Raw genomic sequence first — 27707 nt, 5'->3', positions numbered from 1 at the left:
GTAGTTTTCAGTGTATAATTCTCATGTTAAATGTATTCTTAAAACTTTTATTCTTTTGATGTTATTGTATATGAAATTGATCTTTTTAAAATTTCAATTTCAGGTTGCCCATTACTAATATACAGAAAGATAATTGATTTTTGTATATTGATTTTATATCTTGCAACCTTGCTAAACTCATTCATGTTCTTGTAGCTTTTTTGTAGATTCTGTGGATTTTCTACCTATAAAAATTACATTGTCTATAAATAAAAAGTTGTATTTTTTCCTTTCCAATTCTCATGCCTTTAGTTTCTTGTTTTAGCCCTATGGCCCTTGACTTTTGTATTTGAATTGTCAGCATACTTCTCTTTAGTATATTGTATACTGACATCCTATACCTCTCTCACGAATGCTGAAATCAGGTGTTTGTATATCTTCCCCCCTAACAAATGACAATTTTTAGACAGCATGTAATTCTGCTGCCTGACAGCCACAAATTCAGTTTCAATAGCACTGCCATCTTTATTTACAAAACATGGAGAATTATTTCAAAAATTTGAACTGCATTTTACACTCATCAGGTAGGGAAAAAAGACTAGAAAATGAGGAAAAAATGTGATGCTATCTCAGTAATGAGCATGAGTCTTATAAACCTAATAATTGAGACAAACATGAGAATCATTAGGCATGCTGAAAATGCCAATTCTTTAGCCTCAATTAGGCGCTCATTGGACTTAATAAGCTGGTCAACCATGAGGAAGAGAAAAAAATTAAAGAACATCATATGGCATAGTAAAAATATTACATCAAAGACTGTGTCTAAGCTAAGAAATGAGACAGACAGCAACACAGTAATAGTGGGGGACTTCAATACTCCACTGACCACACTAGACAGGTCATCAAAACAGGTAAGAAAAGAACAATGAATTTAAACTATACCATGGAACAAATGGGTTTAACAGATATACACAGGCCATTTCATCCAACAACCATAGAATATACATTCTATTCAACAGCACATGGAACCTTCTCCAAGGTAGACCATATGATAGGCCACAAAACGAGCTTCAATAAATTAAGAAAATTGAAATTATATCAAGCACTCTCTTAGACCACAGTGGAATAAAACTGGAAATCAACTCCAAAAAGCAATCTTCAGAACTATGCAAATCATGGAAATTAAATAACCTGCTCCTGAATGAGCATTGGGTCAAAAACGAAATCAAGATGAAAATAAAAAATTCTTTGAATTGAACAACAGTGATGACATAAGCTATCAAAACTTCTGGGACACAGTAAAGGCAGTGCTAAGAGGAAAGCTCAGAGTCCTAAACACCTACATCAAGAAGGCTGAAAGAGCACAAATTGACATTCTAAGGTCACAACTCAAGGAATTAGAGAAACAAGAACAAACCAAACCCAAACCCAGCAGAAGAAGGGAAATAATCAAGATTAGAACAGAACTAAATGAAATGCAAACAAACAAAAAACAATATAAAAGAGAAATGAAACAAAACCTGGTTCTTTGAAAAGATAAATAAAATGGACAGACCATTAACAAGATTAGCCAATAAAAGAAGATAGAAAATCCAAATAACCTCATTAAGAAATGAAATGGGAGATATTACAACTGACACCATGGAAATACAAAAGATCATTCCAGGCTACCTTTACACAAATAAAGTAGAAAACCTAGAAGAGATGGACAAATTCCTGGAAAAATACAACCCTCCTAGCCTAAATGAGAAAGAGTTAGATACCCTGAACAGACCAATAACAAGTAGCAAGATTGAAATGGTAATTTAAAAATTACCACTAACAACAAAAAAATTCCAGGACCTGACAGATTCACAGCAGAATTCTACCAGAATTGGTACTCAAAGAAGAATTGGTATCAATCCTTTTGACACTATTCCACAACATAGAAAAAGAGGGAACATTCCCAAACTCATTCTATGAAGCCAGCATCACCCTGATACCAAAACCAGGAAAGGATGTAACCCACACACACACACACACACACAAAAACTCTACAGACTGATACCCCTGATGAACACAAGGCTAAAATCCATAAAAAAATACTAGCTAACAAATTCAATGACATATCAAAAAGATAATCCACCATGATCAAATGGGTTTCATACCAGGGATGCAGGGATGGTTTAACATACACAAGTCAATAAATGTGATATACCATATAAACAGAATTAAAAACAAAAATCACATGATTATCTCAACAGATGCAGAAAAAGCATTCGACAAAATCCAGCATTGTTTTATGATTAAAACTCTCAGCAAAATCGGCATACAAGGGACATATAACTCAATGTAATAGAAGTCACCTATGACAAACCCACAGCCAACATAATACTGAAAAGAGAAAAGTTGAAAGCTCTCCCTCTGAGAACTGGAAGAAGACAAGGACAGCCACTCTCACTACTCCTCTTCAACATAGTACTGGAAGGTCTAGCCAGAGCAATCAGACAAGAGAAAGAAATAAAGGGCATCCAAATCGGTAAAGAGGAAATCAAGCTGTCACTATTTGCTGATTATATGATCATTTACTTAAAAAACCCTAAGGACTCCTCTAGAAATCTCCTAGAACTGATAAAAGAATTCAGCAAACTTTCTGGATACAAGATTAATATACACAAATCAATTGCTCTTCTATACACCAACAGTGACCAGCAGAGAAACAAGTCAAGAACTCAATCTTTTTTACAATAGCTGCAGAAAAAGTAAAATACTTAGGAATATACCTAACAAAGGAGGCAACAGATCTCTACAAGGCAAACTACAAAACACTGCTGAAAGAAATCACAGATGACACAAGCAAATGAAAACACATCCCATGCACATGGATGGGTACAATCAACATTGTGAAAATGATCATATTGCCAAAAGCAATCTACAAATTCACTGTAGTGTGCATCAAAATACCATCATCATTCTTCACAGAATTAGAAAAAAACAATTCTAAAGTTCATATGGAACCAAAAAGAGCCTGCATAGCCAAAGCAAGACTAAGCAAAAATAACAACGCTGGAGGCATCATTGGTACGGTACAGCTCTGTGTCCCCACCCAAATCTCATCTTGAATTGTACCCCCATAATTCCCATGTGTTGCGGGAGGGACCCCGTGGGAAATAATGGAATCACAGGGGCACTTTCCCCCATACTGTTCTCATGATAGTGAATAAGTCTCATAAGATCTAATGGTTTATCAGGGGTTTCCGCTTTTGCGTCTTCCTCCTCTTTGTGCCTCCGCCAGGACTTGCTTCTCCTTGTCTTCTGCCATGATTGTGAGGCTCCCCAAGCCACATGGAACTGTAAGTCCAAATAAACCTCTTTCTTTTGTAAATTGCCCAGTATTGTGTATGTCTTTATCAGCAGTGTGAAATCAGGCTACTACAATCACACTACTTGATTTCAAACTGCACTATAAGGCCATAGTCACCAAAACAGTATAGTACTGGTATAAACATAGGCACATAGACCAATGGAATAGAATAGAGAACTGAGAAATATACCCAAATACGTATAGCCAATTGATCTTCAGCAAAGCAAACAAAACATAAAGCGCAGAAAGGACACTCTTTTCAACAAATGGTGCTGGGATAATTGGCAAGTCACATGCAGGAGAATAAAACTGGATCCTCATCTCTCACCTTATACAAAAATAAACTCAAGATGAATTAAGGACTTAAATCTAAGACCTGAAACTATAAAAATTCTAGAAGATTACATTGGAAAACCCCTTCTAGACATTGGCTTAGGCAAGAATTTCATGACCAACATCCCAAAAGCAAATGCAATAAAAACAAAGATAAATAGTTGAGACTTAATTAAACTAAAAAGCTTTTGTACTGCAAAAAGAACAGTCAGCAGAGTAAACAGACAACCCAGAGAATGGGAGAAATCTTTACAATCTATCCATCTGACAAAGGACTAATATCAGAATCTACAATGAACTCAAACAAATCAGTAAGAAAAAACCAAACAATCCCATCAAAAAGTAGGCTAAGGACATGAACAGACAGTTTTCAAAAGGAGATACAAGTGGCCAACAAACATATTTAAAAATGCTCAACATCACTAATAATCAGGGAAATGCAAATCAAAACCACAATGCGATATCATCTTACTCCTGCAAGAATGGCCATAATCAAAATATAAAAAAACAGCAGATATTGGCACAGATGCGATGAACAGGAAACACTTCTGCACTGCTGGTAGGAATATAAACTAGTACAGCCACTATGGAAAACCGTGTGGAGAGTCCTTAAAGAACTAAAACTAGAACTACCACTTGATGCAGCAATCCCACTATTTGGTATCTACCCAGAAGAAAAGAAGTAATTATTCGAAAAAGATACTTGCACACGCATGTTTATGGCAGGACAACTTGCAATTGCAAAATCATGGAACCAACTCAAATGCCCATCAGTCAACAAGTGGATAAAGAAACTGTGGTGTATAAATATATGATGGAATACTACTCAGCCTTAAAAAGGAATGAATTAACAGCATCTGCAGTGACGTGGATAAAGTTGGAGACTATTCTTCTTCTTCTTCTTTTTTTTTTTTTTTTGAGATGGAGTCTCCCTCTGTCACCCAGGCTGGAGTGCAGTGGCACCATCTCAGCTCATTGCAACCTCCACCTCCTGGGTTCAAGCAATTCTCCTGTCTCAGCTTCCTGAGTGGTTGGGATTACAGGCACCCACTACCCTGCCAGGCTAATTTTTGCAGTTTTAGTAGAGATGAGTTTCACCCTGTTGGCCTGGCTGGTCTCAATCTCCTGACCTCATGATCTGTCTGCCTCGGCCTCCCAAAGTGCTGGGATTACAGGCGTGAACCACTGAACCTGGCCAGAGACTATTATTCTAAGTGAAGAAACTCAAGAATGGAAAACCAAATATTTTATATTGTCACTCATATGTGGGACCTAAACTATCAGGATGCAAAGGCATTAAGAATACTACAGTGGACTCTGGGGACTTGGGAGGAAGGGGGATGAAGGATAAAAGACTTCAAATAGGGTGCAGTGTGTACTGCTCAGGTGATGGGTGCACCAAAATCTCACAAATCACCACTAAAGAACTTACTCACGTAACCAAATACTGCTTGTCTCCCAATAATCTATGAAAAAATAATTTTTTAAAAAAGACTGTGTGTCTCTTACACAGTTGGTGGGAGTGTAAATTAGTTCAACCATTGTGGAAGACAGTGTGGCGATTTCTCAAGGATCTAGAAATAGAAATTCCATTTGACTCAGCAATCCCACTACTGGGTATATATCCGAAGAACTATAAATGGTTCTACTATAAAGACACATGCACATGTATGTTCACTGCAGCCCTGTGTACAATAGCAAAGACCTGGAACCAACCCAAGCGCCCATCAATGATAGACTGGACAAAGAAAATGTGGTACATATACACCATGGAATACTACACAGCCATAAAAAACGATGAGTTCGTGTCCTTTTTAGGGACTTGGATGAATCTGGAAACCATCATTTTCAGCAAACTGACACAAGAACAGAAAGCCAAACACCATACGTTCTCACTCATAGGTGGGTGTTGAATAACAAGAACATGTGGACTCAGGGAGAGGAGCATCACACACTGGGGACAGTTGGCGGGGGTAGGGTAGAGACAGCAGGGCATGGGGAGGGACGGGAGAGTGGGGAGGGATAACATGGGGAGCAATGCCAGATATAGTATGCACCTAAAGTAAAATAAATAAATTAAAAAAAACCAGACTGTGTCTAAGATGCAAACTATAATCAGTGATTTTATAACGTTTTAGGTCTTTGGGAACATAACTGTTATTATAATAGGTACAACTATTATTATATTTTAACACAATTCAATTAACAAATATTCTAATGTATTGGGTCTCAAAGTGGGGGAAATACAGAAGAACTTCATTTAATCTTACAAAACTTCAGAGAAAGGTGAAACAATTCCCATTTATGAACCGAAAAACAGACCCAGAAATTTATGTAACTTGTTGAAGTATGCACAGTAAATGGTGGAAGCAAGATTAAAACCCAGATCTTTTTGGTTCAAAAGCTCTTAATTGGGCCCTACGTGCCTGAGCAACTTATTTCCATGACCCATACCTCAACGCCTCAGCCTTCCATCCACTGTTGAGGAACCCTCTAGTTCCATGTCTGTTACAGTTCCTAACCTTTTCTGTATTTCCCCAGTGATTTACAAGCTACCGTGCAACAACTAGAGAAGAATCTATCTTCCTGATTTGTTCTGTCTTAAAGTATCAGCCTGGAGGCTTAAACACTGTAATAAAAAGGTCTGAGGTAGTTATGTAAATAAGATACATGTGAATAATTATACAAAGCTTGGTTTGAAAGAGATGAGTAATTTATCCTTAGGTTTGGGGAAGAAATACCCAAAATGTTTGAATAAAAAAGGATATAAAAACTTTAAGTGAGGTAATTTAGGCTTTTCCTCTTTGCTTCATTTTTTCGGGCAGACACATGGGAAAATAAATGCATTCCAAAGCAGAGAAGTTACCATTAAGCTCTTCCATTGCAGACAGGTGACAAAGCTCAGCCTTCTCTCTCAGCACCCCACAGAACAATTCTAACCCATTGGTGCAGATGATTCAGACTGGGGAACTCTTTATAATGTGGATTTGTAAGGCCAGAGAAGGACTATATTTCCACTGATGAGGACACAGAGCAAGGGAAAAACAGACAATATGAACCGTGCTTCTCCTTGTGCCTTCAGTAAACACTCAATATGTATTTTGGACTTGTTGGCTAATTAAAAAGCATTTTGATGGGCTCCTGTCATTAAACAAATACTAATTATAGCTCCTCCCATACTCAAGGTAATACACAAAACCAGAAATGATCATCTCAGTTCATGAGGTGCCAGATGATCCCTGCGCAGAGTGAGGAAGGCTTCCTGTGTGATTTCTACCCCTCTGCTAAGCAAACCTCCGGAAGAGAATTTTTTTTTTCCACAAATCCTCTATTTTATGGCCTCTATTAATTTATTTGTTCTTGAATGTCCTTCTCCCCTGAAACACATATTTTATAATTCTTATAATGTTCAGACATACTGGGTAATGCCTTGAAAAATCTTTGTAGTTAGCAAAATATTGGAAACCACCTACACAATTGAGAAACACAGAGGTAAATCTATCAAAATAGGGGCTGGCAACTATGGGCCCACAGCCTGTTGCCTGTTTTTGTAAATAAACTTTTATTGGAACACAAACATATTGGTTCATTTATGTATTGTCTATGGCTGCTTTCTTTCTTGTGACAGGGTCTCACTCTGTCACCCACACTCGAGTGTACTGCCACTATTTCAGCTCACTGCAACCACCACCTTTCAGGCTCAGGTGATGCTTCCTCCTCAGCCTCCCAAGTAGTTGGGACCACAGGTGCATGACACCACGCCTAGCTAATTTTTTGTATTTTTTGTAGAGACGGGGTTTCGCCATGTTGCCCAGGCTGGTCTGGAACTCCTGGACTCGAGCGATACGCCCCATGGCTGCTTTCTTAATTGCCATGAAGACTACATTTTAGGCCTGCAAAGCCTAAAATATTTACTCTCTGGTCCTTTACAGAAACTGTCAAACCTTTGTGATTTAAAATGTATTAATATTTCACATAATACAGTAAAATACTTCTTTTAGAATAAGCTTAAAAAATGCAAGGTACAATGTTTTATGTATAGTATAATCACAATTATGTAGAAAAAATGGAACTGGGTATAGAAGAGAGGTAAGAAATGTTCAGCATTTGGATTGGTGTGGTAGAATTACGGTTGATCTCCCTTTCCCCAACCTGTATTTCACAATTTTTAAAAATGACCTTATGTTTCTTTTGTAATAGAAGAAACTAGACCTCACTTTAAAACCTCTTTGAGTTCCTATCTCCATCTGGTACACAATGGGCGTGACTAAATGCAGTGACGTCTCCCCCTTCGCCCCTCCCCTTGAGCGTGCTGAGGCGGGAGGCAGGAAGTCCTGGCAAGTACCTTATGCTCATCCCGAAGGTGGCTGTCCAGTTCCTCCGTGTGCTTGGTCTCATAGTAGCAGAGCTGGCATTTGTAAGGTTTCAGTTCATTGTGCTTTTCTATATGTTGCTGGAGGCTCTCATCACTGGAGCAGGTGAAGGTACACTTATCACAGCGGAAGACTACTCCCTGCAAGTATTTGGACAGTTTGGATCGGCAAACTTCAATGGGGACAACGCGCTCTTCTGTGGAAACAAATTGAATGGAAATATGGGAATTTTTACTGATGGCAAAGCAGATGTTTTTTTCTTTGGAATATAAGAAGAAACTCACCCAGTCTTGCTATTCCTCATGGATCTGGTTCCTTGAACTGACACACATGCACACTGCCCCTCCCCTAACCCCCAAACAACATATTCCTCGGGAACAAGTGGGTGTTTTTAAGACCAAAAGCTCTTTCAGTACTTAATACCCAGAATGACCTACAAATAGAGGTGGAGCAGGGTAGTAGGTGCTTGCTAATTACTGAATGGAGGTGATTAAGGCAAGGGGGAGGAGTGGAAGTAGCTGTGATTTTTACCAACATTGGTGATTACTGACAACAACCAGTAACATGCCTTCCTTCCTCAGCAAGTGTAATTGAGGCTTTACCTAGAGACATCTTTAAAAGGCAAAGAAACTGACATTTCACCAGGCACCTATGGGCTCTATCAGCAATTTTATGAGGCTGGAGTTACTCCCATTTTTACAAATAAGTACAAATGAGCAACAGAATCTTTAAGTAACTCTCCAAAGGTCATAGACATTGCAGTTGGCAAATCAGAGACATGAAACCAGGTCTGCTTAACTGTAAATCTATTATTTCTCGCTATTTCCAATTCCATTCTCATTTCCCCTTCTAAGGTATTCTCAGAGACTCTTCCCTTGTTTTGAAACTAGGGGTTTTCTCATCTAATATCAAGTCTGAAAGCAAACCTGTACACTTTCATTCACTAAAACTCCAACTATGAAGAGCTTACAAATGAAATGACTGCAGGCAACATTCAGGGGAGGTGGGGTTGCGCAGGAGACGTGGAGGATTTGTGCCTTTTTAGACAGTCTGTAATCTGATTGTCAGAGGGGAAAAAATAAAAGAGAGAGAGGATTTGGGTGCTTTTCCCGTTAACATACCAAATGCTGTAGGGCTGGAAATGCGTGTGCTTGTTTATTTTGCACTCTCTCACCCTTGTGTTTAACTGCTCAAATTAAATTTCACACCAGCCTGCCCAGAGTATCAGCGCACGCGCCAGATATCCATAACTGGGATAAAATTAAAATCTGTGCTATTTATGCAAGAATCAAATATAGCGTGTGTTTTCATGCTGTGTCTGGATTTCAGAAGACTAGGAAAGTTTACGAATGGACGCACACAACATATACTTATATTATTTAGAAACAGCAATGTATTATTAAGTCAAGAAAGCATGATTTATTCCCAGAGTCACTGAATAGCAACGTTTACAGAGCATCGGTACGTTGTGTGCCGAGGCAACTAACTCTTGGAATCCCCCACTTTATTGTTGGGCGGTGTGCAGGCCCTAGGGAATTTTCCCCTCTCAATGTCATGCCTTAGTCTCAACCACAACACTCTGATTGCAGGGCAGTCACTGCCTTGGGAGTCTTTGAATGCAGCGATTAATCGGCCAGCAAAACCCTGGGCAGAGGAAGTGTAGAAGGTGGTGTCTCCAACATACTCCCTGGAGCTCTAATGCATGTTATTTTCCCTATACAAAGAATCAGTTGCTTATTTAGAAATATAAATATTTTTAAACCCAAGTATAGCAGACAGCTAAGAAACACATGATTATAATGTAATCCACACATTTTTTTAGAATAGCAACTGTTTAGGTCCCTCTAACCATTCAGTTGTATGGTTTGGTGTAAACGAAGAAAAAAATGCTTTGGCATAAACTAGTAAATCTTAAAGGAGCTCATGCTAGGATATTCTATTCCTGTAACCCAAGGTTTCTAAAAAGTAGCATTATTGAAATTTTGGAACGGGATAATTCTTTGTTGTGGGGAGCCAGCCTGTGCATTGTAGGATGTTTAGCAATAACCCTGGCCCCACCCACTAGGTGTCAAACACACCCCTTCTCTCCAGCAGTGACAACCAAAAATGCCTACAGACTAATATACTCTGGGGAAGCAAGACTGACCCCAGTTCAGGACCACTGCTCTAAGCAAAGTGCCAGGCATTAACTGCAAGTACTCTGGGTAAGGTACTCATGGACAGAACCCATGAACAAGCTGGTGTCAACAGCAAGAGATGGGGAGGGCAGGCTGAATCAGGGGAAACTCCCCCCATGCTGGGGATATGCCTTTAGATTGTGTAAGTTCATGGAAAGTGTTGACATGAACCTTACTGGCATCTTCCTTGGGGCTGCATCCCCCTTGCTCTCTCTATATTTGTTCCTGATTTATATGTTGTCATCTCTACTGCTTCCACTTGCATTCTTTGGCTTTGCCCTGTCCTGCCTGCCTTGGTTCCATTGACCTCTGCAGAGATGAAGAACAGCCGGGTATCATTTTCCATATAATGATGTCCCACACACCTCAAAGACAGTCATTCAGTGACTCTCCAGTCTTCACTTCTCCACAATCAATAATCAGTTCTTTCAAACTTTTCTTGTGAGTCTCCTTTTCAATTCCTCTACCACTTTGGTTAGTTTTCTTTGCAGTTTCCAATTTCACTATGTATGTCCATGTGAATTTTACACGAAGTCATGAACAGTCAGAATAACACCCTGAAGTTCACACAATGATTAATTAACACCACTGCAGTCTATTAAGTGCTCGCTATGGTTCAAGCACCATTAGGTGTTCTGCCCTTGATATAACTTTTTATTCTCATAACACCCTGCAAAGTCAGTTCTATTTTCTTCAGTTTGTTGATGTGGAAACTGAGAACTGATCAATTAAGCTACTTCCTCAAAGTCATACCTCTGGTTCAGCACAAAGCTGTGACCTGGGAGCACAGGTTTGATCTCTGCCAGGGCACCCCTCCTGTACCCCTGATAAGAACTCTCCAGTCTGTATTTGTGTGCTTATAAGACTTTCATTCATAGTATTTAAAAAACACAAAAGCTACAAATTTCTAAGGTAACCCTTTTATGTGAATGTCTTTCAAGCATCTCTACATTTGAGGAAAGGGTCAAGTCCCTGCTTAACTTAGTCTGAAATCTGGGACTTGCCATTTCCAAACTAAGACATTGCCAGTGTAACAGATCTCCTAATTATATTAGTTTTTAACTAAGATATTAATTTTAGAAAAAAGTTAGCTTTTCTCCCTTTCTAAACACATGGTTAACATGACCAAGATAAAAATAAAAAAGACAGATTTTAAAAGGTGGGCAAATGACTGACAGTGTTTTCTGAATGAGGTCATTCATTCTTGAGGCAAATGAAGGACATAAAAGTTAAAAACTGGAATGTTTCCAGTTATAGACTGGGCTCTGCCTTGGTTACAGAAGCTCCGTGCTCAGGGCTTTTTCTAAGGGGGCAGTGACAACTGTGGGTCTTTTTGACTTCACACCTCTCAAAATTACCTTGGGTGAAAACTCAAGGCCTGAATCACACTCATTGTGACTCAGCTTCTAGCACTGGCTGCAAAAATATTATGACTTCTCCAGTTCAACTACAAGATGGATTGTGTCTCTCATCTCCTCCTACTCAAAAGATGCTTGGTGCTGCAGCAGGACATAAAACCGAGGAGGTTGGGCCCGAGAGTAATGTCACATTGTAGCACATGTGTACTAAGGTGCAGCAAGAGCTGAGACCAGCACGCTGTCAAGCCTCGATGGAGGTGAGTGGAAAATTCTGCAGAGTTGCAATACAGAGGGTTAGTTTCTGCTCAAATTGGTGAGAAACCATACCACTGCAGAGCCCAGATTTATCAAGCAAAAATCTTTCCTGAAAGGCAGACCAAAACATAGGTGGGTTTCCTTCCCAGAACATGCAAAGTCTAAATGAAGCAAAGAGACTGGAAGTTCTTCACTCCACCAAAACTCTTGAGTGCAAATTGGTATGTTAGAGGACTGAGTCCCTCTTTGCACCAAAGCAAAGAAGTGACAAAGGCTGACTGTTAGAGAAACCCATTAAGAAAAGAACGTTATTTTATTTTTTTTGAGACAGTCTTGCTCCGTCGCCAGGCTGGAGGGCAGTGGCGCAATCTTAGCTCACTGCAGCCTCCGCCTCCAGGGTTCAAGCAATTCTCCTGCCTCAGCCTCCCAAGTAACTGGGACTACAGGCGCGTGCCACCACACTCACCTAATTTTTGTATTTTTAGTAGAGACAGGGTTTCACCATGTTGGCCAGGATGGTCTCGATCTCTTGACCTCGTGATCCCCCTGCCTCGGCCTCCCAAAGTGCTGGGATTACAGGGGTGAGCCACCGTGCCCGGCCAGAGCCTTATTTTTAAAGTATCAATCATCCCCAAACATAGCCATAAACAGACACACATAAACACAAGCAAAACAGTTCCTGGTAGGAAGTATGAGGTTTTGATGTTAGCCAGGCTGCCATCCTCAAGCTAGAAGGAACTAGAAATGGTACCTCTAATTCTATCAGGCAGAGGTATTTGGGGAAGTTGAAAGGAAACATGTAATTTTACTGAATAAAATTAAAGATTGGCAATCTCACTGTAGACTTTATTCTCAAGAAATATGATACTGATCAGATAAATTAGGGGAGATTACTTCCATTCCAAAGCCTCCCACTTATAAGATTCAGTTAAATTCCGCATTTGTCTACTTATTAGTAAACAGAAACTTTAATACGCCAATTCAACACTCATAGCAATGATTGTATGGCTCCAAAATTACAATGTAAATATTTGGCAAAACTGTGTTTCATCCCTAAAATCTGTGGCCAGTTTTTAAGGCTCACTATGGATGTGCAAGGTACATACATAAGGGCAAATCTATGCATGAAACATTGTGCTTCCAATGGTGATCAATAGAAATACCCTCATGAAACTATTTATTCACCTTTTTCTGTCTCTCTTCTCATTCAAGTTCAAATTCCTTCACTGTGCAAACCTTGCCTGTCTCTTCATGGCTGTATCCCTACAGCTTAAAACAATGCTAGAGCTGTCTCCTCCAGCTGCCCAAGATGCCAATAGAAAAAAAGGCCAAGGGGAAGAAGATGGCCTTGGCTCCTCTGTCATGAAAAAGCAGGAGGCCAAGAGGGTGGTGAATCTCCTGTTTGAGAAAAAGGCTTAAGAAGGCTGGCGTAAGACAGAACCCCCAGCCCCAAAGGGACCTTAGTCCCTTTGTCAAAGTTCCCCACTACATCTGGATATAGCGGTAAAGGGCTACCGTATAAGCAGTTAGAACTGCCTCCTGTGATTAACCAGTTCACCCAGGACTTGGACCCCTAACAGCTATTCGACTGCTTAAGCTGGCTAGAGACAAAGCAAGAGAAGAAGAAAAGATTGTTGGCCTGGTTGAGAGGAAAGCTGCCAGCAAAGGGAATGTCCCCATGAAAAGGCCACCTGTCCTTCCAGCAGGGGTTAATGCTATTATCACCTCCGTAGAGAACAAGAAAGCTCAGCTGATGGTGACTGCACATGATGTGAATCCCATGGAGCTGGCTGTCTTCCTGCTTGCCCTGTGTCCTAAAAAAGGAGTCCCCGACTGTATTATCAAGGTAGGATGGCCAAACTGGGCTGTCCAGTCCACAGGGAGATCTGTACTACTGTTGCCTTCACACAGGTTAACTTGGAAGACAAAGGAGCGTTGGCTAAGCTGGTGGAAGTCATCAGGACCAATTTCAATGACAGATAGGAAGAGATCCCTCATCACTGAGAAGGTAAGGTCCTTGGTCCAAAATCTGCAGCTTGCATTGCCAAGCTGTAAAAACCAGAGGCTAAAAAACTTGCCACTAAACTGAGTTAAATGTACACTGTAGTTTTCTGTACATAAAAATAATAAAAAATCACCTTAAAAAAGCCAAAAACAAAACAACGCTGGCATTTAGTGGGTGTTCAATAAATATTTGTTGCATGAATGAAAACATACCAAAAGTCCTACCACTGACTTCATCCTTGAAATAAAAGTTCAGGGCTTAATTTTTCCCTAGTTAAACTCATCAAATCATGGCCAATCTCGCCAAATGTTGATCTGACCTGAGTTCCTATTTCCTGAATGTGATGGGTCTACCAATCCTTTGCTTCAACCTTTGCTAAATTAGTATTCAATGAGTGTCTCATCAGTAACCTGATCAGAATTTGTCCTGGCTTCCTGTCTGTTTACTGACTGAAGTTCCAGCTTCTATATTAGTATCCAAGCGCTTTGTACTTTGGCCAGAACATACTTCTCTGGTAAGCTTCCCATTCTCTTCAGGACCTTGGAAATGTCTAATGCTATTCTGCAAACACATCTTGTTGCCACTGACCTCCATGGTTTATTAAATTGTCTCTTCCCTTGCGTAGTGGGTTGAAGAGTGTCCCCATTAAACTTAAGTCTACCTGGAATCTCAAAATGAGACTTTATTGGGACATGGGGTCTTTGCAGATGCAATCAATTAAGGCCACACTACATTAGGGCCCTAAATCCAATGACTGGTGTTCTTATAAGAAGAATGGAGGGCACAAAGAGCTACACACAGGGAAGAAGCCACATGAAGATGGAGACAAAGATGGGAATGATGCAGCTATAAGCCAAGTGGTGTCAAGGAACCCTGGGAGCCATCAAAAGTCAGAAAGAGGCAAAGAAGGATCCTTCTCTTGTGCCTTCAGAGGGAACACAGCTCTGCCAACACCTTGATTTCAGATTTCTAGGTTCCAGAACCAACTGTGAGAGAATACATTTCCATTGTTTTAATCCACACAATTGGTGATCACTTGTTACAGTAGCTCTTGAAAACTAATATACCCTGCCTTAAGTCTTCTCTGCCTGTTGAAATGTTACCATGGCTCAGTTTGAAAGCCATGCCTCTCTACTACAAACACATATCCATCACTCGCTGTCTTGTCTATACTATGAACACGCTCATCTCCTTGAGGAGAGTGGATACTGGGTCTTATGTTCCCCATTTTGCCCAAAGCCCTCCAGCCCCTCTGATAATTCTGTCCTTGGAACAAGCTAATAATGAATGTTTGCTGAACACATGAGTAAACATCATACTTTTTTCGCTATGGCCAACATAAATACCCGATTAGTTCACATTCAGATTTCCCATGAGTGAAGTAGATTCTCTCTCTACTCAAATATATCCATTTATAAAGACAAAAAGCAATGGAAACTCTATTTTTGTCAGCAGTAGCTCCGTCTCTGGGCCAGTTCAGAAGTTGGTTTTCTTGCTTTTCATCCCACATACTTTAATTAACTAAGGATTCAGAAAGATCTTGTACTGTGAACCCAAGAGATCAAGGATGTTTATTCATGCACAGAGCAGGAAGAAGACAGGCGCAGAAGGAACCACATCTTGTTGCTTTGAGATCAGCCCCAATTCAAAACTGCAAGGCAGATACCCAACCCTGTTTCTTGACTTGTCAGGGCCAGCTTCCCACTGAGCTGCCATTTTGAGTAGAGATGGACACCAAACCCAGGCCGGGACACAGATGGCAGGCACAGCTGTCCTGAAGCACTCCACTGCCTGTGGATCCGTGGTCTTCCCCTCTGACCTCCAGCCCCTCTGATAATTCTGTCCTTGGAACCAGCTACCACAGCTACTAGAACACTCAACCGGGTGACACTACCTCTCCCAGGGGGAGAGAGTGATGCCTGGTGGTTGAAGGCAAGAGCTGTGGGTCAGACTAGGCTGGGTTTAGAGCCCAGATGGATTACTTATTAGACATTGCATCTTTGTCAAGGTGTTGGCCTTTCCGAATCCATTTATTACTTCATCATGGGGGATAACGGCCATTCACCACACAGGGTTTTGTGAGAATTCTATAAAATGACATTTTGTAAAGCGCTTAGCACGGTTCCTGCTACCTAGGTAAGTAACCGGCAACAGTTACCATTGTTGTTATTATTAATGTTGTTATTATTACTATTAATCCTCAAATGCTCATGTTCATTTCAGATGGATGTTTTCTGACCTTGATAAGGACCCTGAAAATGATCTTTACAAGCAAACAGAAGAGACCACAATTAACCAGTGACAGGTAATGTGATGAGACATGGGATCAAAGGAATGGAACTGACTCATAGCTTCACTGCTTACCAGTTAGGTGACTCTGGGTAAATGATTCCAGCTCTCACGGGCCCTGCAAAACTTACTATTGTATTTATGGTGGGCACAATATGCACTATACATTATACATTGTTTCTTCAGGAGAACCCCCTAGACAAATTCCTCTATGTTCCAGTGTCTAGGATTCCTGAAAATTTCCTAAACAACATTTCAAAAAAGGCTAACAAGCTCTTGAAATCTAGTTGCTTCCATGGTTTTCTTTTCTACCATGGTAGGCAAGGAATCTTAGGGCCAAATCTGCAGCCCACTTTGAACAAGTGCATGGCACCTCATGGTATCCACTGGGCATCCAAACTCCCAGGTAGCTTTTTAAGACTTAGAGGTGAACTTTCCACTAGTTTTCCCTTATTTTGCATTTACTCCAATTACCTCATTTGTTTTTTAATCCTATACTTCTGCACAGAAGTCTTTAAGATATCTTAAAACCTTTGTGAAATGAAGTAGATGGCATTTCATTAAATTTAAAAAAAGTAGTTTGTCTCAGTCTCAAGTTTCTCATGCATAAAATGGCAATACGAGTAATAGTATCCTTTATGATGTTGCTGGAAGATGAAGTGACTGTGTGCAAGCAGCACTTTGTGGAGTGAAGAACGCTATGGAAGTATTTGCAGTCTAAGTGTTTAATCTCTCTTTACTTCCCCCTTTCTTGTGCTCTCAGCTCAGGGAGGGAAAGTCATTGAGCTCGTTAGGCATCAAAGCTCTGTTCCTGCCAGGCAGCAATATGGGAAAAGAAAGGAATCAACCACAGAAAGTGAAGACTCACCGTGTCCGTTTGCTCGGCAGCAGCCCTACTGATGGCCCCTTACCAAGCTGTGATAGGGCACAGAGCCACTGAAACACATGGGCTGGAGGACCGGAAGCCAGGTGATTGAGGCAGAACACCAGGCAGGACCACTCGGGCCAAGAATTCCTGCCTAAATGTTCCTACGCTGCTTCTCCCAGCTTGCAGGTGGACATCCTAGCCAGCAACGATCACATGTCTCATTAGAGTGCAAGGGGGAGGAGGGAAATCTGCACATGTTAAATGTTTAGCCTTCCACTGAGTTTGCACAGACATGGGTGAGTATGTCACAAATGTATTGGCCAAAGGCAACGGCTCAGGGGAAATGTGAGATGTGTTGCAAATGCCCCCCAAAGCCTCAGCATTTCAGAGTGAGTGTCATCTCAGCAAGACAACAGATGACACTCATTGCTTTTGAGGCATATGTGACAAATACTGAAAGGCTTTCTAAGAGGCAAAGGAAGGAAGATAGGAGGGAAAGGAAGAAAAGAAGGGATGGAGAGAAAGAACAAAGTAGATGGAAAGATTAGTAGAAACACCAATCAAAATTGCCCATGAGCACTCCAGTAACCTCCTTCTATCCACCTGTGGCTTGAATCTTTTCAGAACAAAGCAGATTCTACATAAACATATTTTTCCTTCCAATGCAGAGGAAGCCTGTTGTTTAACTATGTTTTAATTGGCCAAGGGTAAATGCAACTCAAAGAAAGACCAAAGTGGACTTAAAAGAAGTATCACTGTTTATCAGCAGAAACCAACATTTATGGAACAGTCTTACTGCATCCATTACGAAAAACCACTGGACACGTCCATTATCTCATAGGTACAATCATCTCTTTTAATGGATGGAGAGGTTAAACATAGTTAGCTCTAAAACCAGAATTTAAATCCAAAGCCCATGGATTTTTCTAATTATTATTAGAATATATAATACAGACTATTAGAATATGTAACATACATCATTTTACAGAATTCTCTCTCCCTCCAACCATTTCAAGGGAAGTTCTACGTTCTCCTTTGGAAATCACTTTGGTCTTCTTGAAATAATCTCTCACAACCAATAGAGAGCTCTTCACATTTGCTTTTACCTACCCATTTGTTTTCTGTTTATTCCTTCTGTGCAGTCTACATAAGGCTGTGGGTGGCAGAGTTTTCAGAATGTACAAATCCCCCATGCAGGGAAGCCCTACAGTGTGTTCATTGCAGAATTCATCACCTTTGCCTCCCTCCAGGTGGAGGAAATACTCCCAGCAGGAAGGTGTTTTTACCCTGTTGGTTGTCAAGGTGGTTATCAGTGTGGTTTCTTGCTTGAAGATAAGGTAAGGAACAAGGAACAGGAGCTACTGCCACTCTGAGAGAGTATCCCTAGAAGGCCATCCCTGCTGCCTGCCCACCCCGCCCCGCATCCAAGAAAACCAAGTTAGAAAGGCTACCTCGGTGCAGCACGATGTGGTCAATCATGTTGCGCTTGTATTTGGTGTGATAGAGACAGAGAGGACAGCGAAGATCTTTGGGGCCCTCCTCAGGAACCGCTGAATGCCCAGCTTCCACGTGCATAGTAAAAGCAGATCTAGGAGAGAGGTTGGGGAGAGAGGTGATGCTTGTGACCAGGGATCATTGCATTTTCACATTTCCTGCTGGCAAACCCATTGTATGTGCTGAAGTGTGGCTCTCCTGCTTGAGGGGCTAAAAAAAGAAGAAATCTGTTAATCATGTTTATTGACCACTCAGAAACTTTGTCACTAAACTGATATCTGAACACTGCCAAATGGTGGTAACTTCTTTTTGGAAACTGTGCCACTTGGCTGGGTTCAGAGCTTAGTTTGAAAAGAGAAAAATTCTCCAAATACTTTATTCTTAAAAATTAAAAACTGTCTATTAAGAATATGAAGACAAAATCCCAAACAAGGAACTATTTTTCATCATGTTTGGGAGGAGAGAGACTATTTTAAAGCTAGGTTGACTTACAAACTGCCTGTATAATTCTTCACAGATAAGTGGGGGAGGACAATTTGTCCAGGAAGTCAATCTTCATGATTGATGGTTAGGTAAACTAAGAGTTTTACCAGCTTAAGAGTGGAATGGTACTGCTGCCTCTTCCTCCATCCTCTTCAAATCTTCAGAATTTGCAAAGCCTTAAATGTCTCATTAAAATGGATAAAACCAAGACTTTAATGGGCAGGGGCCCCTTCTTATGAACCCAAGTGCTGCTCTTTGGAGAAAGTGTATGTCTGTCTGTTGGCCCTTGCTATCTGGGTCCTTTAGCCTTCTCTCAGTACCAAATAACACATGTACTTATCTGAAAAGTAACTGGAGCAAATTAATTGAGATAGAATGCATATTCCATCAAATCCCAGCTACTATGATGCTGGTGGGCAAGAGACTTCTTCCAATTCGTCTTTTTCTTTGGACAAGAGGCCTACTTTCCACAGCCTCTCTATGTGAAGTATGTATTGAAGTAGTCTAAGGCTTAGATCCTGATTACAAAAGAGCAGAAAATAATAGCTTTATAATATCTAATGCTATTTTATTATCATAGCTTTCTATCTATATTATTACACTTATTAGTGTTTGCTTTGTGCCAGATACTATTCTAAGCACTTCAAGATACACTGGTTCATTTATTGCTCACAAGAGTCCTATGATGTAGGTACTAGTATTATCTTTATTTTATAGATAAGGAAATAGGGACACAGAGAGGCTTAGTGACTTGTCCAGAGTCACCCAGGTAGTCAGGCTCCACATTCTACACCTGTAACCACTAACCTAAACACTATCTCCCAGGATGAGATTCAATTGCAGAAGTTTAGATTACATCATAGGAAGCATTCCATTCTTTAACTGAGTTCATCAATTCTGTCATCCACAGGAGCAAGGGTGACTATGGATTTTCTTTTTTTAGATTGGAACAATCTCTCTAAGATTGTTCAAGTGTAGTCTTAGAAGTGCCGGGGTCTTGATTTTCTATATATCTTTCCATACTATGATCTTAAGAATGAAAGAATTTTCTATCAGGGGAGCAGGGAAGACACTACTGCCGGATGTTTTCTCTCTTGACTTTGACTTTGCTTCCAAGAACATACTTTTTTTCCCCAAAGCTAAAAAAAGGAGAGGAGACAGTTCTCTGAAGGGAAACACCACTCCAAGCATGGGAGGAAATCATTTGCTTCAATCTCACACTGCTTTGGAGCCCATGTGCTCCAATTTTAAAACTCACTTGTTCTGATCTAGCTCTTCATCCCTTCCCAAATCCCAAAGCAGTCTTCTGAAACTAGCCCCCTTCCATGAAGCCTGGATCTGACCCCTACATCTTCTGCACAGGCAGGGACTCCCATAAGCTCTAAGTAGGAAAGTGTAAGGGAAGCCTGCAGTGAGGGGTGGAGCAGGGGCAGCCACCTTGTTTCCACAGCTGTTCATTACATCACTTACTTAAAGCCTGTGTAAAAGGAGCAGTCTTTGCACTTGAAAAGCTTCTTCCCACCGTGCTTGTCCCGGTAGTGGCGCCTGATGCTCTGGATGTAGCCGGAGGAGAATTCACAGAATTCGCAGTGAAGCACGGCTTCGGTTTTCTGCTCAGTGCCAGCAGCGGCCCCAGAAAGAGGCACAGGGCTAACACGGCTGTTGTTTCTGGCCAGGGCAGCTGACTGATAATGGTTCAACTGCTGCTGAACATCTGGGGGCTCTGAATATGATGAGTCTGTGAAGAGATGGGGAAAATGACACAGGGCACAGAGACCAGAGTTGAGGTTTGATGCTTGAAAACCACTGACATCAGGTTTCTTTTCTTCCTCCAGCTTCACTAAGGTACAACTGACAAATAGAAATTGTTTATACTTAAGGTGTGCAACAGGATGACTTGATGTATGTATCCAATGTGAAATGATGACCACAATCAATTTCATGAACGTATCCATCTCCTCACAGTTATCATTTGTAATGTGCAGGGAGCACACATAAGACCTACTCTCCAAGCAAATTTCAAGTAAGCCACACAGTATTATAAATTACAGTCATCATGCTGCACACTGGATCCCCAGACTTACTAATTTTGTAACTGAAAGTTTGCAACTTTTGACCACCATTAGTTTTTAGTTTTGTTGTTGTTGTTGTTTATAAGAGGGATGATGATGATTCCATCTTTTATCTTCCTTTTTCTTCTACAACACAGATTTGGGGAATGCACGTCAGGAGAAACTATCACCTCTTTTAATCTGACTTTGATGGCTCATGGTATTTAAAAATAAAATTTTGAGGTTAAAGGTTTTAAAGCATAGGAAGAAAGTAAACTGTTTGTTTGTTTGTTTTTAAACGAAATCACAGCATGGCAACAGGTTGCTACAGAGTGCCCGTCTTTATAGGTGAGATAAATAAACCCACATAATGTACACAGGAGTCTACACAAGAAAGGAAAGGACATGATGCAACATCTCCTTTGCAGCCCAGATTTATTCAAGCCAACCAAATTAAAAAAAAAAAAAATCAGTCTTTAACAGAAATGCTCAAGTACAAGGCATTCACACAAATATAAAAATGTTTTATGCCTTCACACTCAAGTAATTTAAATTTTAAAATATAAAAATCCAATAGCGTTCCCCTGGAATGGATGTTTAAAGCTTAGTCAGCATTAAGATGGAGATTTATTCATAAATCCCATTAAAATGAAATTCCAAACAAGTTTCCCTGAAAGGTATTTTAAAGTTTGCGATTCTGAGGAAAACGTTGTAAATGACAGGCACAAATCTTAACCCTGAGAAGCTTCAATGGTATGTGGTGGAGAAATCTGATCTAGGAGGGAGGAGGGGAAATCTCAGAGTTTCTTCTTTGAATTAAAAAAAAGAGAGAACAGTAAAAAAAATAAATAAATAAATAAAGAGGTTGGGGGAGAGAGAAAGTAAAAGGTCTTGAACCTTTTTCCAACATGCTGCTTTCAATGTGGAGGTTAGAAATTCAACAACATTGTCCTATATAACCTACAGCTGCCTATGAATGACACAAATGAAGTCCATGAATACCACACAGATGAATTTCAGTGTAACTTTCCTTGAAAAGAAAACAAAGGGCTCTTTTCTTAAGCCTTTCAAAAAGCAGGGGGGAAAGGGGATAGAAACTGTACAAGCCTCCTCCTGATTTGATGGACACTGAATTTTCCAAAGCATAATTCCCTAAGGCAGGACATGGAGGAATTCTCTAAAACCCATATTTGATGAAACCAGCACCATCCATCCCGTCAGCCTCTTTGAACAGCAAAACAAAAGCAGAGCAGCCTCCCTGATTGCTGGGCCACCGCCTGTCTGCAAAATACTCAAATATCTTCCCTTTCTTGTTCTTCTCCCCGCCTCCTGAATTCATATCCCTCAAGATTGAGAAGAAAACCCTTTGGAAATTGTAAACAAACCTGCCACACACACAAAAATGAAACAAAAGGAAACCTGAACAATCTCTCCAAGGCTCCATAGGTTCATTACCAGGTGTAAACGGAAGACAATGGAAGAAAGGGAATGACAACTGAATTCATTTTACCCAGTTCTTTTATCTCCTTTTTCTTTATTCCTCTACCCTAGCTGATGAACCCACTCTGGATCACAATAATGCAATTGTCAACTTCTCATTCTTTCTTTCAATAGCAGGTTTGTTTACCATTTCATGGATTGTTTGAGATGTTTTCTATTTAAGCCCTCAAGTCTAGTTTCTGCTTGAAACACATGCACAATGAAGCACAAAACAGACTCCACCTCTCTTGTTATCACAGCCTTGAGCTGTAAGTTGAGCACTGCCAGCCAGTATCCCCAGATAGCTTCCATCCTCTTGGTAATGTTGGTCCTAGTTTGCACTCTTAGCTCTGCAGAATAGAAGTTCTATAACCGACAAAGCCAAAGCCAGGTCCTGCTGGCCTGTGATCTGTCCACCATCCACAAATCTACCCAGAGACCAAAACAAATATCCCAAGTCATGATCTAGGTCCTAATAAGGAGTCACAGTCCCCTCCACAACAAGGCACATCCCTTGATCTCCCAGATTAGTATGGATGCTAGCAGTCATCTCAGACACCAGGTACTTGACATCTTCAGTCCCTTGCTAGCAAAACTATAAAGAAATGAACAGCTCCCAGCCAGATGATAAGCCAGTTAATGCACCCCCCACACCTTCCATCCACCCCCAACTCAACACATGCACCGATCTGTCAGGCAGACCCCCTCCAAGGACCCCAATCTCTTTTAGTTAACACATTTTTATCTTGTCTCTAGGGCCTATTGCATATTATTTCATCCACCTCAAAAAACAAATTCTAAATTTTAACTCTGGTATTTATATAGTATGGAAAACCTGAAGAAATAAAAATGCAAGAAGTCACGGAAAAAGCCTTCCAAGAAACAGAGGCTCATCGCCCTTCTCAAATGGCAGTGCAGAAGGAACAGCTGATGTGTCCATGTCATAAATTCCTTTTTTTTTCCTCCTGGTGAAAATCAGATGGACAGGTTTATTGACAAAAATAAGCAAATCCCATCATTTATGATACATGTGTAATAATGCCCAGGTTACAACTTTTTGGATTTTTCTTAGGGCTTTACTTTCCTCTTTGCTGCCAACATTCTCAATTTCGCTCTCGCTCACATGGAATTTGTGAATAATGTAGGATTTTAGCACTTTGGGCACTAAAGTGATAAAGACATGAGTGTGTATCATTCCACCAATCCTTAAAAAGCCTACTTGCTAAGCTACATAAAATTCCTGTTTTTTCATGAAGCATTGGCCTGAAGAGCAGGAAGGAGGTGGTTTTGTGCATAGGTTAGAAAGGCAAACAGACTGTTAGCTGCGAAGGACATGTCACATAAGTTAAAAATCATCATTAAGACTATTTTCTTTCATTTTGAGCTTAAGGAAAGAAAGGTTAAAAATATCCCTGTGTTGGGAGACTCAGACTTCTGGTCATGGGGAAATACAGCAGCTGAATCACATGGATGTGAATTCAGTGGGAAGTTCTGCAGCCAACAGCGGCTCATACAAATTACATCTTTATCACCTATATGGCCAGTGGTATCTACAATGAAACCAACAGCAAAGGCTAAAGTGGTCCACCTTAGAAGCAGGTCATAGCTTAGCATCATCATACACTGCCAACCAACCAACCAACCAACCAACCCACCCACCCTTGACACATGCAGTCTGAGAAAAGAGTTTTATTCTCTGACTTGTGACTTTAATTACATGCAAAGTTTTAGAAATGAAATTATAATGTATAATTATAGTTATAAAATAAATTTAATTAAGTTATATGGAGCTCTCTCCAGTTTGTAAGCTCTCATAAGAAATGAATTAAAATCAGGATCAAGCTAGAATTTTAGCACTGATGGTCAATGTGCCTATAGGATTTAGAATTTGTTCAGAAGCCAGCAATTAACTCTCAGATCTATGGTGTGCGGTCTAATTGGGTTTACATCTCAATCTTACCAACAAGGTAGCTGAAGCTGAGGGTGGTGGTCACACAGATCCAAAGAAGCAGGGGTAGGATTTGAACAAAGACCTGTCTGATTATAAAGTCTGAGTCTTGTGCCTTAGGCATCTGTACTCAATGGTGACCTCTAGGGTTCTCTGATACAAATCAGGGGAGCCAGAAAGAACATGAGAATTCTCTCAGCAATAAACACATAGTAGAGAGGAAAGGGAGAAAGTGATAGAAAGAGTTAAGAAAATAACATTAGAACAGATGCAAATGATAACAGAACAGACAGAAAATAACATTAAAATGAATAGGGAAGAAAACACTAACATTTTGAAGCATTATGAAAAAAAATAAAGCAAGACTCAAAGAAAAGAAAAAGAATATCCGAAATTTCAAAATGCTTATAAAAACAAAATAAGGGACCACACAGGAGACATTTCTAGAAGCATGTTGTGAAGATAAGCCCTGCAAATACCCAGAACTGGAAACCTGTCTGTCTAAATGTCATGCTTTAGTTAGATGCTTGATGAATTGTCCTTAAATAATAACACTCTAACATTTCTCAAGTGGGATTTGGCTGGGAAAAGAAAGATACACAAATGCAAATGAGAGATGGGTGCTTTTTCATGGCTCTTGAACAGCTCAGGATTTCAAACCAGGTAAGGGCTGAATTCCCGAGGGGACATCCTAACTCTCTCATTTTTCATGTTCCTGGAGAAACTGGAATTTTTTTTGCTAATTCCAGCTCTCCAGAATAACAGTTTGAGTTGTTTCGATTTTCTTCTCTTTTTTCTCTAAAACTTAGCCAGCATAGGGACAATCACAAGAAATTTGACTTTATAAAGGCAAATGACAAATAAATGGACTATAAGCCCAAGAGAATGAGACTTTCTTGAGTATTCACAGTTCCAATTCCACAACATTTAGTTAACATGATCCTAGTGCCAGGCCATGTGCTGGCTCTGGGGATTCAAAGTGAAAGCAGAATGAAAATATAGGCCTTCTCCATGTTTAGCAAACTTACCACACTGATTGAGGAAATAAAAGAGGCAAAGGGAACAAATGAACAGTAACAGGAGAAAGCAGCTATTGTAAGATTAAGGAAGACACAAGGAAGAATAAGAGTCAATTGGGCAGCAAATTGTAGGAGCCGCAGAGGACAGCCCCTTGCATGCCCTAAGTGATACAAAGAGGAAGGAAGCTGTACCAGAGAAGTTTTCTGCAGCTCTGCATAAAGAATATGAGTGAGGGTGAAAGGGAGCAGAAGTACCTTGGTGCCAGCAACTACATTTAATTATATTTGAGCTAGATTTTCATGCAGACTTGGAAGACAGGGTTGTTGGTCAGTGTGAATCAACTACCAAGAAAAAAATAAAAGACAAGGAATTTTCGGTAAGCAAATTTTAGAGGTAGCCAAGGGGCAAATGATTCAATTATACCCATTCATTCCACAAATATTTACTGAGCATTTAAGTAAACAGAAGGGACCCTGCTCTGGGACAGTAAGACTTGAGTCCTAACCTCAAGCAACTCACTTTCTCAGACAAACATGTAAATAATTGATTGTAATACAATGCAAACAAAATGTTCTAATAGAAGTATTTATAAAGAGTGAGGAGAAGGAGGGAAAAATCAGCAGTACCTTGTGCCTGATACAATGTGGGAGTGAGAGAGATGGAGAGGGGATGTCAAGAGAACTATGAGTGTCCATTAATAAATATAACTAGTATTAATTAGTGTGTTAATTAATGAAATCAACACTAGACATGCAGCTACCTAAATGTTCAACCCACTACACCTCCACCTTAAGTCATACAGTTTGGAGAAACTAAACAGAAATTCAACAACTACATTATTATCACAATGAAAAAAATGACTTAATTCCCCTAGGGTAAAGAAATGAGTTTGAACAGAAAAACATGTACATCAGAGGGTGGGGTAGGTTGTGTAAGGGACAATTTAAAATCACCAAGTTCTAAAATAGCATAGGAAGTTCAAATAATACATGGATTATAATTTTCTTCCAAAAAGCAGACTATTTAGCAACTAACGGTTGGTAGCATGAGCAATCAGAAACAGAATATTATCTGTGGATAACTTAAAATATTGTAAATGCCCAAAGTGAGGAAGTTGAGGGAGAACCCAAATAAGCTAGAAGTATAGGCCATTATTTCTAATCAATAAATAATAGAAAATTTGAGAAAGGCACATAACAAAGGTAAGAGAGCAGCTAAAAATATACTTTAACAACCTGGAAACTTTTAGAATGGCATGCAACTTCTATTATACAACTGCTAATAAACTTAGGCAAAGAACAAAAATAGTTTCAGTATTTTCATGTATGTGACAGTGATCCAGGAATCTGCAGTGACCAGATACAGAATTCTGCAATAGGTACTCTACTGAGCTTTGTGATCATCTGACTCTTCATGTAAACCTGAAAAGCTGTTCAAGCTTTGTGTCTGATGGACTCCTGAAACTCACCACGTTGAGAACTGATATCATCTTTCCCTAAACATCTCCTTCTGCATTCTGAATGTTGGTGAATGACTGACCACTTTGCTTAAGCTCAAATTATGAGATTCTTCCTTCAAAGTTTCAGACTTCTCCCTTTCCTGTGGCAGCACATTTAAACAGATATCATGCCTCAGAGACATGCCTCATGATCCACTTCCATTTATTTTCCTCTGCAGTCCTCCTTCGCTACACCTTGTTCATTCAGGTCCTCCTATCACATATGGGCAACTCTTAAAGCCTCCTACCTGGTCTTTCTTCTTCTAAGACCAATTCTAGTTCAGCCAGCATACACATCATAGACAAGTAACATATATTACTCATATATGATTATGATATGACTATGCCCTATTGGTTAAGAGGAAAGCTCTTCAGTCTGGTCTCAGCCCATGTCTCCAGCCTCACTTCCAGCTAGCTTCCAATTCCTTGCACATTCTACGTAGTGCTTCATTGAGGATCCTTGATCTAGTCTACTGGTGGTGATTTCTCTTCTTTTTCCCCGGCAAATTCCTACCCATCCTTCAAAACTCAGCTGAAATGTCGCCTCCTTTGTGAAGATTTTTCTCAACAATCCAAACAGAACTCTTTGCTTTCCTCTATGCTTTGCCAACACATATACATTGTGATTCTTGCCCTGATCACATTATACCTCATACTGCATTTACAAGTCCTCTTAAGCAAACTTGGCTAGATCAATGTCTCTGACCTTCAAATATTCTAACCAAAGAAGAACCATGGCAACAGTGGTGTCTAG

At 40.1% G+C, this 27707-nt stretch overlaps 1 protein-coding gene across 4 annotated transcripts in view; it reads right to left on the bottom strand.

Annotated features, from left to right (window-relative positions):
* ZNF462 (zinc finger protein 462) overlaps positions 1-27707 on the bottom strand; it is a 152977-nt gene that overhangs the window by 21520 nt on the left and 103750 nt on the right. For all 4 annotated transcript variants that reach the window (XM_032240276.1, XM_032240279.1, XM_032240278.1 and 1 more), the window contains exons 8-10: positions 20428-20695; positions 18432-18568; positions 8001-8224 (exon numbers count right to left, since the gene is read on the bottom strand). In XM_032240276.1, coding sequence (XP_032096167.1) covers positions 8001-8224; positions 18432-18568; positions 20428-20695 — 629 coding nt within the window. The remainder of the gene's footprint in view (positions 1-8000; positions 8225-18431; positions 18569-20427; positions 20696-27707) is intronic.

Source organism: Sapajus apella, unplaced genomic scaffold, assembly GCF_009761245.1.
Source record: "Sapajus apella isolate SASKATOON/1434 unplaced genomic scaffold, GSC_monkey_1.0 scaffold46, whole genome shotgun sequence".
Taxonomy (NCBI): domain Eukaryota; kingdom Metazoa; phylum Chordata; class Mammalia; order Primates; family Cebidae; genus Sapajus; species Sapajus apella.
The sequence above is the reverse complement of the archived record's forward strand: the minus strand, read 5'-3'. Positions and strand labels throughout refer to the sequence as shown.